Source organism: Camelina sativa, chromosome 13 (genome assembly GCF_000633955.1).
Source record: "Camelina sativa cultivar DH55 chromosome 13, Cs, whole genome shotgun sequence".
Lineage (NCBI taxonomy): Eukaryota > Viridiplantae > Streptophyta > Magnoliopsida > Brassicales > Brassicaceae > Camelina > Camelina sativa.
The window spans coordinates 2731906-2745840 of record NC_025697.1 but is presented as its reverse complement, the minus strand read 5'-3'; the positions used below and the strand labels follow the sequence as shown (position 1 = coordinate 2745840).

At 36.6% G+C, this 13935-nt stretch overlaps 3 protein-coding genes across 5 annotated transcripts; 1 reads left to right on the top strand and 2 right to left on the bottom strand.

The window, feature by feature from the left end:
* On the bottom strand, positions 1943-5359 carry LOC104734708 (transcription factor TGA2). 2 transcript variants are annotated; one of them, XM_010454341.2, is made up of 9 exons: positions 5202-5359; positions 3975-4168; positions 3805-3876; positions 3656-3715; positions 3465-3542; positions 3335-3386; positions 2816-3087; positions 2471-2716; positions 1943-2392 (listed from the first exon to the last, which is right to left on the bottom strand). In XM_010454341.2, exons 2-9 carry the CDS (start codon positions 4038-4040, stop codon positions 2246-2248), a joined length of 993 nt encoding a protein of 330 aa, XP_010452643.1. In that variant the 5' UTR covers positions 4041-4168; positions 5202-5359; the 3' UTR covers positions 1943-2245. The 2 variants fall into 2 exon arrangements, with proteins under 2 accessions (XP_010452643.1, XP_010452644.1); XM_010454342.1 differs by having other exon boundaries at positions 3975-4147; positions 5202-5355.
* Positions 7180-10149, top strand: LOC104734706 (probably inactive leucine-rich repeat receptor-like protein kinase At5g06940). The gene is made up of 2 exons (XM_010454337.2): positions 7180-9539; positions 9619-10149. The coding sequence occupies exons 1-2, from the start codon at positions 7262-7264 to the stop codon at positions 9981-9983; spliced, it is 2643 nt and encodes an 880-aa protein (XP_010452639.1). The 5' UTR covers positions 7180-7261; the 3' UTR covers positions 9984-10149.
* Positions 10048-13818, bottom strand: LOC104734707. Of its 2 annotated transcripts, none has more exons than XM_010454339.2 (8): positions 13671-13818; positions 11955-13139; positions 11676-11862; positions 11378-11587; positions 11122-11295; positions 10812-10994; positions 10581-10694; positions 10048-10488 (listed from the first exon to the last, which is right to left on the bottom strand). In XM_010454339.2, the coding sequence occupies exons 2-8, from the start codon at positions 12989-12991 to the stop codon at positions 10204-10206; spliced, it is 2190 nt and encodes a 729-aa protein (XP_010452641.1). In that variant the 5' UTR covers positions 12992-13139; positions 13671-13818; the 3' UTR covers positions 10048-10203. The 2 variants fall into 2 exon arrangements, with proteins under 2 accessions (XP_010452641.1, XP_010452642.1); XM_010454340.2 differs by lacking the exon at positions 13671-13818 and adding an exon at positions 13217-13279 and having other exon boundaries at positions 10204-10488.

Here is a 13935-nt window from a genome sequence, read left to right as displayed (position 1 = left end):
TTTTTTTTTTTTTTTTTTTTTTTTTTTTTTTTTTTGACAATGACATGTTATTTTTTAGGTTTATTTAATAAAATATCCTCTCTATTTTGTGTTAACACTAATAGTTAAAATTATCATACACTTTACTTGGATAAATTAGCGAAAGTTTACAACTCATATCATCATATACAATTACAAATGATCACGCTTAATTTGAAGTTTTTTTTTGTTTTTTGTTCTCAATGCATAAACAGTCACACTTTAACTAAATGGAGATGTAACCATATTTTTGGAAATCAGAACTAGATAGATTACTTCATCATATCTGTGTGAAGTTTGTCATATGGATTCCCTTAAGAAAACCACAAAACTCAAGATAAAATAAATGTATCAGAATGCCTTTTATATTATTTTTAGATGATTACGATACAAAGACAAAAAAAAAAGAAATAATTACAAAATTTAGTAACAATTCTGATATATTCAAAGAGATATATAAACAATACATTAAACTTTCCAAATGCCAAGAAAAAAAAACCTGACGGCTACAGCTAAAGAAGAGTATGTGAGTTCCTTCAAAATTGACACAAACATTCGGTATTTTAATATTAAGTTGAGATGCATGATAAGCAAAATGCATTGAGTTTAGCACAAACCAAGAGACGTGACAAAAACATTGAAAACTAGAGATATTAGACGAGCAAGAAACAACGATAATATAAATGATCAACATTATTATTTCGAGATTAATTATTCAAGACACTTTGTCATGTCAACTTCTACTACAACTTCATTACTTAGCATGAAATCTGCCGATTCTGCATCTTGCATCTGGATAGTCGCACTAGCTCCTATACCGTAGTCGTACAGAGTGGCTCCCCTCTTCAGGCTGAGGACCTTCCCTCCGTACGTCAGATACTGCATCGTTGCACAATACCAGTGGCTTGGTAGATCTTCGTCTTCATGTCCGTGATCGTGTCCGTCGATGTCATCTCTACTGTGTATATTCTTCTATTCTCGGTTTTAATGAAAATTTGCATTTCTTGATTTAAACAGAAAAGGAAAAAAAATCATTAAAACAAATAAATTAAAGAATGAAAACTTACGGGAGAGAGTATGAATTACTTATGATTTGTGTTTTTCTTTTCTCTATAGGAGGGGTAGTGAGTGAGTGATGTAGTGATGTAGTGCATGTATGTGTGTTATATATAGACAATTTAAAAAAAAAAAAAAAGAATAAGAATAAAAGTAAAATGGTAAATAAAAAATATCTTAAGGGATACATTAGTAAAATATAAAAATTACATTAGCAATAATATTTTTGACTGTGAAGACAAAAAAAATGAAAGATGAAATAGATGCATTAATAAACAATAACAAAATATAAGCAAAACATAAGCAAAATATAAGCAAAAAAAAAACTATACTATTATTCTTATCAAGAAATCAAAAATTTGTTTTTAAAGCTCATTATCTTCTCAAATGTTTTTACTTACAAATAAAAAATATAATATTAGAATGATAAATACTATTTTATCAATTAAATTAAGATCAAACAAAATTTATGTTTGATGAATTTCATTCTCATACCGCTTAACACAAAAGATACTGTAAATTATTGTACATTGTATCATGATGAGACAATGACGTCATTAGAATAAACATTGGATTTACTAGCATATCTGACTTTATTAGTGTGAAATCTCTGGAACTAATTGTCGTTGAGAGTATAACATTATTGATAATCTGAAGTTATTTTTTATTTTATATGTTCTCAATACATAAACAGTCACACTTTAACTAGTTGGAGATGTAAACATTTTGGAGCACTTCATCATTTGTGTGAAGTTTGACATTAAGAATCCATTGAGAAAACCACAAAACTCAAGATAGAAATAAAAGTATCAAAACGCCTTTATATTGTTAGATGATGTTTAAGACACAAAATAAAAATATAAAAAAAAAGTAAAAGAAACACCTTACCACAAAAAAATAAAATTACAAAATTCAGTAACAATTCTGATATAAACAATACAGTAAACTTTCCAAATGCTAAGAAGAAAAAAAGACCTGACGGCTACAGCTAAAACAACATGAATTACCACAACCATTTTAGAAATCTAGAGACAAAGAGTCTTTACTTTTGTTTCACAGAAAACTGCTTATTCGTCGATGGATTTGGTAAGAAGAATCTGAGAAGTGTTAATTTAATAGTCTCTCCTGGTTTGTGTCCATATGGGTTTTGTACAGCTACCAAAATACAATTTCACTCTCTGGGTCGAGCAAGCCATAAGGAGCTAAGAGCTCGTAGCCGCGAGAAGTAATCATGAATTGCAAGTAGAGCACGCGCTGACTGCCGCGTTGTTAATACTCTTATCATCTGTTGCAATGTTTGTAGTCTCAAATTATCAGCCTGCAACCAACCACAAGAATCATCATTATTACCACATATTCTAGAGATATCATCTCAAAACATCACAAGTGGTTGTACCTGGCGGATAAATCCTTCGAGGGTACCTAACTTTCCCATTGCCATGGCCATCTGACCCATGTAGCTCGCCACATTCCCTGATGAGCTTGAACCAAGAGTCCCGCTCGATAAAGTATCAGCTAGAGACTGTTGTAAGCTCTCCATTCCTTGAGACAAAGCATCTTCAGCCTGCTGCGATGTCTGTTGCAAGTTATTTATGCCCACCAACTGTCTCTCTGTCATTGGCTCCAGCTGATTCGCCAAAAGCTGTTTGCACACATTTTTTTTTTATTATGACCATTCTTCTTATGTTCTATGTAAAAACAGTATGTAACCGGAGAAAGACACAATGAAATAAGACCTGACCTTGAGAAGTTCAGATGAACGAAACCCACCGAGCCACAAAAAACATCTCTCAGCTGGTGTTTTCCACATACCAGACAGAAGGTGAAAGACATCATTCTTAGCTGCATTGCTCTTTATCCTGAAAAGCTCCTCATAGTGAGCCATCACACCATCAACTATTGTTCGAAGCTCAGCATCACCTGCATGGGCATTTAGTGCAGACCTCAGCTCGTTCATTTGCTTGTTCTTTTCTTCCAGCCACCGTGAATGTTCAGCATCAAAAGCCAAAGCACCTGAAATAAAAGATGTTATACTTACAAACAAGAACAAATCCATGAGATTCGATCTTTTAAGTCTAAATCCACAACAGTGCTAATTTGATGGAACAGTTTTTGCTATCAGAACCCCGTCAGTCAGCCACTTACTCTGACAAGCCAACATATTGTTATGGGATCACATGATGTAACTCATTGATCAGTCTACACCTTATCAACAAATTACAAGCCAAAAAAACACACTAATAAAGAATAAGCAACTAACCATTTCCACCAGTAGAATGGGCTTGGTCTCCTGTGCTTGAAATGAAGACGCCCTAAAAGCGAGAAATTTCCTTTTATGTATACAGAACCACAAATTAATAATCAATGGAAGTAAGAAAACAAATTTGAACCTGCTGTCTTGCTCTTTGCAGCTCCTGTTCAAGCTGGGTAAGTTTCAAGCGACTGTTCTCCAGCTGCTGAACATAAGCCTATGGAGGGAACAATTGAAAGGAATTAAGGTTCTTCTTCTTGGGATGGATCAATTTAGAGAAAAAAAAGGTAAAAAAAAAAAATGAAACCAAGAAACAGTGGAAAGTTTTACCTTTTTCCTCAATCTACTTTTCCTTGCTGCCTCGCGGTTTTGAGCAAGCCTACGAAGGGTCTATAGATCAAAATATAAGGAAAGAAGAAACAGATTATACATTGGCTCAATAAAAATAGTTATCTTATCTACAGAGATGGACATATCACCTTTTGATCCATCTTGCCCTTCGAGCGGTCACTAGAATCAGAAGCAGCAGTATTCGCTAATGCTCCCTCGGACTGCATGAAATTAACACCAGAAAAATTTACCGGTCCATCAAAATCACACTCGTTCGGAAAAATTTAAGTGAGAAAATGTAACCAGATTATGAGCTAACCCCGAGATCTGGATGATCAGTGTCATCATCTGTTGAGACATCAGTTCTTGGACTGGTATCAGCCATATTACTTTCTCACCACTGATCTGTACTAACAAGTGATAACAAAGACAATTTTCACTAGTGGCCTCACTTGTAGTAGCAACTTCTTGAGACTTCTCTTGCTTCTAAGACTGCCAAGATTCGGAAAGAAGCTAAGAAAAAGTAAAAGACAGAAAGAACGAAGTCAGCTGATAGAGGGTACAGAGAAAGAAAAAAGAAAGATATACGGAACAACTGTTGGTCATCTGGACCATTGGCTGTGCTGAATGAACACAGAAAAACAGTATTATATACCATCTCGTACGCTAACATAGTTTTCAATCAAGGCCTATACAAAGTCAAGAAAAAGGTTCTCTAATGAAGTGGCCGCTTCTGTTTCCAATAACAAACCAGAAAAATGATTGCTGGAGAGTCCTTTACTTAATCAACACAGAGGTATCCCCAAGGGAAATTTTGCAGACTACCAAAAGTCACAAACTTAAGAATATAAGAACCATTGATTTGTGCTAAACAGCCACCAAATGGGTACCAAATACGCAAAACTTATGTGTAGAAGCAAGCTAATTAAATGCAGATGTCACTTGCAAGAACAGTAAAACCAAGAAGAAACGAAGATCCTCTGTCTACCAAATACTGATATACCATCATAGTCCTAGAAAAAACTAACCTTTAAAGCAATTCAAAACATTGAGTAGAGTGACGAAGCCAAACCTAATCAGAAAATTAATATTACTGAAGTAACTCCAGTAGCTTAATTTGCAACTCTAGCTAAAAACAAAATCAACTCAGGTACTCACATCCGAGTTGACTCGATCTCTCTACTCAGTATTTTTAAACCAAGCAAAGTAAAAAGACTAAGGATTTAAATCCTAGCTCCAGCGAGAACTTCAATTAAAGCTGAAGCTATGAATTCAAACCAAGAAATTACCACCGAAACAGAACTTTAAAAATTAGCATTTAAATCCAAATTACAAAATTTCAGAACAAATTCACGAACTCTTTATTAAAAAAAAGCAGAACTCTTTAAGCTTCTGAAAGTCAACTAGGTTTAACTTCCAAACACAGAGTTAACAAGAAGTAGCTTCAAATGACTGTGAAGCAAACAACACAGAGAAGAAAGAAGAAAAAAAAGAACCCTAGAAAAAGAAAAGAAAAAAAACTTGGGTTGATGAAGAAGAAACTGACCTGGTAAAAAATCAAATCTTTTGAAGTGAAGGAGTAAAGGGTTTGAATTGAAATCGGATTGAAACAAAGAAGCAGAGAGACACGATCCGAAATTCCAATCTCCGAGACGTCGTTTTGTCTACAAATCTACCAGTTCCCAAAGACTCCTCTCCCACTGCAAAACAAAAAAAAAATATTAACGGAAGTTTTCAAACTAAACCCTCTCTACTCTTTTTCTTACGATTACCTACCCCTATTCTCTTAAAATTGCATAAACCACCCTTATTTCCAATTCTGTCCGATTTGGTCTTAGGCACACCTGAAAATCCAATTTGAAAAGATTTGTGAAAATGATGTTTTACAAAAAAACAAAAAAAACTGAACTCAAAATCATAAACCGGATTCTCTGATTTATCTTTAATCAGCCAATCCAACCAAACTTTCATCACGGCTGTTTTAGCTTAATATCATATTCTTCCAAGTGGTGGAAGTAGGTGAAGTCAAGTGCGGTAGAACACACACTGGCTGAGTTAGAGGGTTTTGAATCTCACTTTGTTTAGCTGGAGGGTTCCATTTAGAGGTTATTAAGAGGAATGGTATGTACATTGATTTTGTTTTTCCAAAATGCCATATTTACAAAACCTTTTCTCAAATGCCATAAATGTTTGGTAGATTGACTAAACTAATCTTTTTATTTTCTTTCTTCTATTTATATTTTTCTTTCATTTGTTTTTTTTCTATCTCATTTTCTCTCTCCATAATTTATTAATAAAAATTATGTTTTCTAAACAAAACAAAAAATGTTCTCTCTTCTTTTGTTCGTCTTAGCTGTCAAAGCATCATCTTCTTCGATTGGCAGATTCCGATGGTTTTAGTGGGATATGTGGTGCTCACATTCATATATATTTCTTGGTGAGTCTGTTTTTCTTCTTCGCTCTGGTCTTAGAGGTTGAATTTTTCTGATTATGTTTTGTGACTGGCAAATCTGGATTTGTCGGCTCTGTTCTTGTTCGATTTGTCTTGTTGTTGTGTTATTGATGTTTTGTAGGTGGACCACAAGAGTTTCGTTTTGGTTTACAGAATAGCTAATGATGGTGCTTGTTAGGCGAGAGACGAGTATTTAGCCAGTTTTTGTGGACAACTTTATGTTTATTTTTGTGGACAACCTAATTTTCATTTTGTGGACAACTTAATCTTCATTTTTGTGGACAATTTTGAAGTCATGTGGACAACTTACCAAATTTTAGAGTTGTCCACTACATTTATACATAAATAAGAAAGGTTGTCTATGATCAATATGGTTCATGTGAATGAAATGTGATCAATTTGTGTGGACAAAGGACAAAGTGTTATAATTTGAAACATGTCCATAACGTATTTACATTTTTGTTTATGATAGACAAGATCATTATAATGTATGGACAACTTCTGAATCAAAATTTCACGTGGACATTTTTTTAATTACATGAAAACACATCATGTCCACTATTTTTAAAAGTTAAGAATATTTTAATAACTGGTGGACAATTATCGTTAAAATATGAATAACTGAAATGTTGTCCACGAACACAATTAATGCTCATCTAATTATTGCACGTCACATTATTTCTCCAAAATTAATTTAGATTCTCGCCATTATTTTTTTAGGGCAAAATAGTCAACTCAAATGACCACTTTAATAAGCTTGTGGCAATAAAGTTTTACAATTATGGCATTGTAGAAAACTTTTTTTTACAAATATGGTATTATTAGCAAAATTCTCTTCTATAGGGTTAATGAGCCTGAACCTTAATCATATCAACAAAATCTATCATTGTTGTACATTTACTCGTAATTTAATTTTTGTTATTTACCAAATAAATGATAGTCTGTCCTAATTCCTAAATAAGATTGCGCCTATGTGTAAAAAAAAAAGATCCTGATATTTATTACATTATTACATGATTGCGTTCTCACTTTTTACAACATTTGACCTTATTTACTTGTTATCAATAATTGTCTTAAATTCTCTGTTTCACTATCACTGTCACTCTCACTCTCACTTGCTTCACTCATTCACCAGATCCTCTTCAATCTCTTTAATGGCTACCAGATTCATGCACCAGTTTTCAATTTCACTAGCTTTCACATTCTTCTTCTTCGTCTTCTTCACTACGACCTTCTCTTTCACAGAAGACGAGGAGCTTGGTAATCTTCTCAGATTCAAGGCCTCCATTGATGATCCAAAAGGCTCTCTTTCAGGTTGGTTAAACACTTCTTCTTCTCACCATTGTAATTGGACTGGTATCACATGTACCAGAGCTCCTTCTCTTTACGTTTCTTCCATTAGCCTTCAAAGTTTCAATCTTTCTGGTGAAATCTCTGACTCTATCTGTGACCTCCCTTACCTCACTCACCTAGACCTTTCCCAAAACTTGTTCAATCAGCCAATCCCACTTCATTTGTCTCGCTGTGTTACGTTAGAGACTCTGAATCTCAGCTCTAATCTCATCTGGGGCACAATCCCTGATCAGATTTCTGAGTTTAGTTCTTTGAAAAATCTTGATTTGAGCAGCAACCATGTCGAGGGTAAGATTCCAGAAGACTTAGGGTTACTGTTCAATCTGCAAGTTCTCAACTTGGGAAGTAATCTGCTCACTGGTGTCATCCCTTCTGCGATTGGGAAGCTAAGTGAGCTAGTGGTTCTTGATTTGTCTGAAAACAGCTATCTGGTTAGTGAGATTCCTTCTTTTATTGGGAAACTAGACAAGCTTGAACAGCTTCTGTTGCATAGGTCAGGTTTCCATGGAGAGATTCCCACTTCGTTTGTTGGTTTGACAAGTTTGAAAACTTTGGATCTTTGTTTCAACAACCTGAGTGGTGAAATCCCACGATCCTTAGGGTCTTCTCTCAAGAACTTGGTGTCTCTTGATGTCTCACAGAATAAGTTATCTGGCTCTTTCCCTGGTGGTATTTGCAGTGGCAAAAGGCTTATTAACCTTTCTCTCCATTCAAATTACTTTGAAGGCTCATTACCTAACTCCATTGGTGAATGCCTTACTCTGGAGAGGTTTCAAGTGCAGGACAATGGATTCTCTGGTGAGTTTCCAGCTGCATTATGGAAATTACCCAAGATTAAGATTATTAAAGCGGATAATAATCGGTTCACAGGTCAAGTGCCTAATTCTGTGTCTTTGGCTTCTGCATTAGAGCAAGTTGAGATAGACAACAATTCGTTTTCTGGTGAAATCCCACATGGTCTTGGAAAGATTAAGAGCTTGTATAAGTTCTCTGCTTCTGAAAACGGGTTTGGTGGAGAGTTACCGCCGAATTTTTGTGACTCACCTGTACTTAGTATTGTAAACATCTCTCACAATAGGTTCTTAGGGAAGATACCAGAACTGAAGAATTGCAAGAAGCTTGTCTCTTTGTCTCTGGCAGGCAATGCATTTACCGGAGAAATCCCTCCATCACTTGCTGATCTACATGTTTTGACTTATATTGATTTATCTGAGAATAGTCTTACTGGTTTGATTCCTCAAGACTTACAGAACCTGAAGCTAGCTCTCTTCAACGTGTCATTCAATAGATTATCAGGTGAAGTACCTCAATCTCTGGTCTCCGGGTTACCAGCTTCCTTTCTGCAAGGAAATCCTGAGCTTTGTGGACCTGGTTTACCCAATTCTTGCTCCTCTGATCGGTCTAGCTTCCATAAAAAGGGTAGTAAAGCGTTGGTGTTAGCTTTGATATGTTTAGCACTTGCTATTGCCATTTTGCTTGCAGTGTTATACCGGTATTCCCGAAAGAAAGTGCAACTTAAGAGTACTTGGCACTCGGAGTTTTATTATCCCCTCAAGTTAACCGAGCATGAGTTGATGAAAGTGGTGAATGAAAGTTGTCCTTCCAGGAGTGAAGTGTATGTTCTCAGTTTATCGAGTGGTGAGTTAATAGCTGTGAAGAAGCTCGTGAATTCTAAGAATATAACGTCAAAAGCTCTGAAAGCTCAAGTGAGAACCATAGCAAAGATACGGCATAAGAACATTACTCGAATTCTTGGATTTTGTTTCACAGACGAATTGCTCTTCTTGATCTATGAGTTCACACAAAATGGTAGCTTACATGATATGCTAGCGAGACCTGGCGACCAACTGCAGTGGAGCATTAGGTTGAAGATAGCACTAGGTGTTGCTCAAGCATTGGCATACATAAGCAAAGATTATGTGCCACACTTACTCCACAGGAACCTAAAGTCAGCAAACATTCTCTTGGACAAAGATTTCGAACCCAAGCTCTCTGATTTTGCTCTTGACCATGTTGTTGGAGAAACTGCTTTTCAGTCTCTGGTACATGCAAACTCCAACTCCTGCTATACTGCACCAGGTAAATGTCTAGAACTACTGAATGTTTCTGTTATGATGCTCTGAAACCTTTGATGATTTTTTTTCTTAATTGGATACAGAAATCAATTGCAGCAAGAAAGCAACAGAAGATATGGATGTTTACAGTTTTGGTGTTGTGCTACTAGAACTTGTAACGGGGCAAAGAGCAGAGAAAGCAGTAGAAGGCGCATCTAGAGAGTCCCTTGACATAGTGAAGCAGGTCAGGAGGAAGATAAACCTGACAGATGGAGCTGCGGAAGTTCTTGACCAAAAGATCTTGTCTGATTCTTGTCAATCATACATGCTGAAGACCTTAGACCTTGCTCTAGATTGTACCGCCATTGCTTCAGAGAAACGACCTTCATTGGTTCAAGTTATTAAAGTGCTCGAGGGTATTAGTTCTTCTGCCTCAGCTTCTGCTGAGAAGTTTCCAGTTTCCGCATAAAAAAAGAAAGCAAGAGAGACCATTTCTTGTCTGTGGTTTGAACTTTAAAATCAAGCTTGTATTGAAATGGTTCAAGTGCAAGATGGTATGATTTGTTTCTGTAAAATTAGAGTCTGTATTAATGTACATTGGTTTCCAGGATAATAAGAATTGGGTTTTGAGTGTACTTCTCGATGAGCTTGGAATTTCTGCAGGCGCTTTTTGGTCAAACAAGCCAGGTTTAGGCTTTTCCAAGGAGTCTGTATCTTTCGTTAGTCTGAGAAAAACTGAGGTTATCATTTTCTTCAGCCCCTTTGCTGTAGTATGGAAGAGGTCTTGATGTCTCTACCTCTTTGTTGCTGCTGTATTCTTTATTTAGAGTCATAGAAAGCTTAAGTTTTTCATCAAATTCTGCAACAATGTCTGTCAAGTGGCTACAAGAAGGAAGACAATATGAAACCGGATGGACTTGCCGAGGAAAACCTCTAGTTGCATCTCCAGATGAGCTTCTACTCTCAAGTATGCACTGGAAACACAGAAACAATGTAGTTTTAGTCTTTTAGCAAGATAAGTTTTCTTTGTATCTAGTCACTGAAGGACTGAAATAAGTAGATCAACCTGAGTGTTGAGTTCCTCAAGAACAGTGCCTGGAACAGGGTATGGGCAGAATTCATCGGGGGTGAAATTGCATAAAATCCTTTTTATTAAACTCAGGCCAATAGATGGGCAGACCTGTGAAACACAAAACAAAAATATAAACAAGAAGGTAGATGATGAAACCAAGCGACTATGAAGATCACAATTTCAATGTTAATAAACAGTACTAATTAAATCATAAAGCATACATACCTCATCTCTGGTGGAACTTTCTACAAGCATTTCTTTTGGTAGCATAAGGAGATCGCTCAGTTCATTGAGCAAGTGGAAAGGTTTAAATGTCTCATCCCCTTTTTGCACTTGTTGCTCCTTTTCCAGAGAATGATCAACATCGATCTCAAATATGTCTGTAAGCAATCTCGACCAGTAGCCAACCTGCATAAACATTCATATTAGCATACATGACTCGTGACTCATTTCACTTGTGATTTCAAGCTAGAGTAGTAAATTGCTTGGGACGATGGGATATGTACGACTTCAAATGATTTACGTGAATACCTACCGTGTTTTTCAGTTTTACACCAGATTCAAAGCTCAAAACCCCTGCTGGAATTGGCAGAACTCTTGGGTCAGCAATGGGATCAGAGACGGGATCAGACGATTGCTGATGAGCCCACTCACGGAGAATAGCATTAAACATAGCCACATCAAGTCTTACAATGCATTGCTCCATAACCTAGTAAGACAGAACATGTCAGTTCAATCCAGAAGAAAAAGAACCATTCCACTGGAAGAAGGGAAGTAAAAAAGGACTATACCATTCTGGTCAATACATGCAAGCAGCCACATTTACGCTTTGCTGCTTGAACAGGACAGAGCCGTTGAAGCGCCTCCTCAAAAGCTTTCTTCCAAAGGTTGACAGAGAAGCTCTCTTGTAACCTGTCACATGTTGCTGGTTCTGAAAAATTCCCCATCATGTCACCCATCGTCGAGTCTACCCCTTGAGGTCTCATGTGAACCATTATTACCTAACAGAAGGAGTAGAAATCTAAATCCATTTAACATATGCAGCTTACTGTTAAGAAAGAATGATCTATGGCTTTTTTTGGTTTTTACCTGTGACCATATAGACTCAACTACTTGGGTGAATAAACATGATTCAACTCTTCTTAATGCCGCTATCAGAGTTCTTACATCGGTCCAATCTTCTTCAAGAGAATTTGATCCATTTCGATTAGTGCCACCAAATTTCTGGGAAATGATCTCTCGCAACATGACAGTGTTGGACAACCAGTAAGTTAACCTAAGCCAAAGAAAAGACAAGCAACATAATAAGGTTTACCGGATCATATAGAAACATATATACAAGAAGAATGAACATCTCTTTTTAATTACCTTGGTACATCGCTTCCACATGATTTCAGCACCAATGACAGACCAGACACAATGTTTTTGGTCACGGAGGTTAACTTGTTCTCACTCTTACTTTTTCTAGCAAGTGCGTAGAGTCTAAAAAGGTCCCCTGCAGGTATGTGCAGCTTGTGTGATGAGCTCTCATGTTCTGGAAAAACAGAGTATATTGACATCTCAAGAGCAGCCACTTCTCTCAGCTCTTCTTCAAGTGCCACGATTCGAGTTTCCAGGTTCCCAATCTTTTGAGTAAAGACTTTCTCCACTTCAGTCCTTTTGTTTTCCTTGGAGACAAGTGTTTCATTGTCACTTTCAGTGTTAACAACGACATTCAAAGCATCTTCAAACTCGTCATCTTCTTTTGCATCCTCGAAAGGCGTGGATTCAACTGCTGAAGCAGATGAAGCAGAGGAAAAGACCTTGTTTTCAGAGGTTTTATAAGAAGATAAATCAGAAAAAGCTTTTGCCTGGCTTTTACTGGATCTTACGGTCTTTCTAGCAGTGCCGTGGAAGGTATGGGATCGAGATCTAACCGAATCAACATTGTTCCGTCCCTTTGATGATGTTAAGGGTCTATCCTGGGAGCTTTTCCTCTGGGAAACCATGGATGATCTATCTGATTTCTTCTCTTCAAGGGAAAACAGATCACCTTGAGACGAAGACACAGACTCACTGTTTGTTTCAGTGTCTGATTCATCACGTTTTCCTTCTTGTTCACAGTCCTCCACCAGATTCCCATCATTCCTTGATTTCCCTTGAGCATCATCCATGTAATGCACCTTCACATTGTCATAGACTTCAGAAGACTCTGATCCAGTAGTTGAATCGTTTAAAACGATGGAAGAAGGCTCAGAAGCTGTCGTCGCATCCAAAACTCTGGAAACTAGCTGAGCCGCATTCAACGGTTTCACGCCATTCCCTTTACTACTACTACTACTACGCGGCTTCTGATCTTTCTTTGCTGAATTGGCAGCGGTTCTTGGCTGCGAAGTCGAATTCCTTGGCCTCTCGAATCTTTTCATCGCCTTCTAATCCAAAAAAAAAATCACAACTAAACCACCTGGAAAAGTTCTATGTAGAGACTAACAACAATGACGTTGAACTTCTCAACAATGACGTGGAACTTCTCAAAGATTCTCAAAAGAACAACCCCAATTCAAATCACATGATCTGCAGAAGAAAGCAAGAAACTTTATTGTCTTAAAGTTCAATAACAAAAAAAAAAAGAATGATAGATTAGAGATAACTTGAAGGCTGAGATATGTATGCAGGAAGTAAAAAGCTTAAAAAGCAAGCAAAGACAAGAGAACATGGATCACCGACTAAAATTGTCAAACACCTTATGGACATGATTAGACTTAAGAATAAGTCTTAACCTGTGACAGCAACCGATGTTTCCTCATAGAAAAAACAAACATTTCATTCATTCATTCATTCATGAGATTTCTGAGATCACACTAATTAGTATTTTTAAAATAATTAAATCAAGTTGCAGACAAGATTATTTTTTTTGCCGCTAACCACGACACATGGGTGCATCAACAACATATGAGCACGTCTTCGTCTCTCACTATTACTTAATTAAACACACACACAAAAAAAAAAACGATTCTAACAACAATGAGCACGTCTTGATCTGGATTCTGATGCAGTGAGATACGGTGATGAAATCGGAAAATTTTATGAATGTGTACAACAAACCTGAGACGAAGAAGCTTGGGCGAGATCCAATGTTTTTAGTGATTTTTTTTAACCTGAATCAAGAAAAGATAAGAGCAGAGTAAAAAAGAGATGATTTTTAAGGGAATGTAACAGTTATGGTTTGCGAGTGTGTTTGTGACTCGATCGGGTTTAAAAGAGGATTAGGATGGAATCGGTTACACCTACAGGTCGTCGTCACTCGTCATCATCTTCTTCCCAAGACGTTTTACCACATTTTTTTTTGTTATTATAACGTTTAATTTAT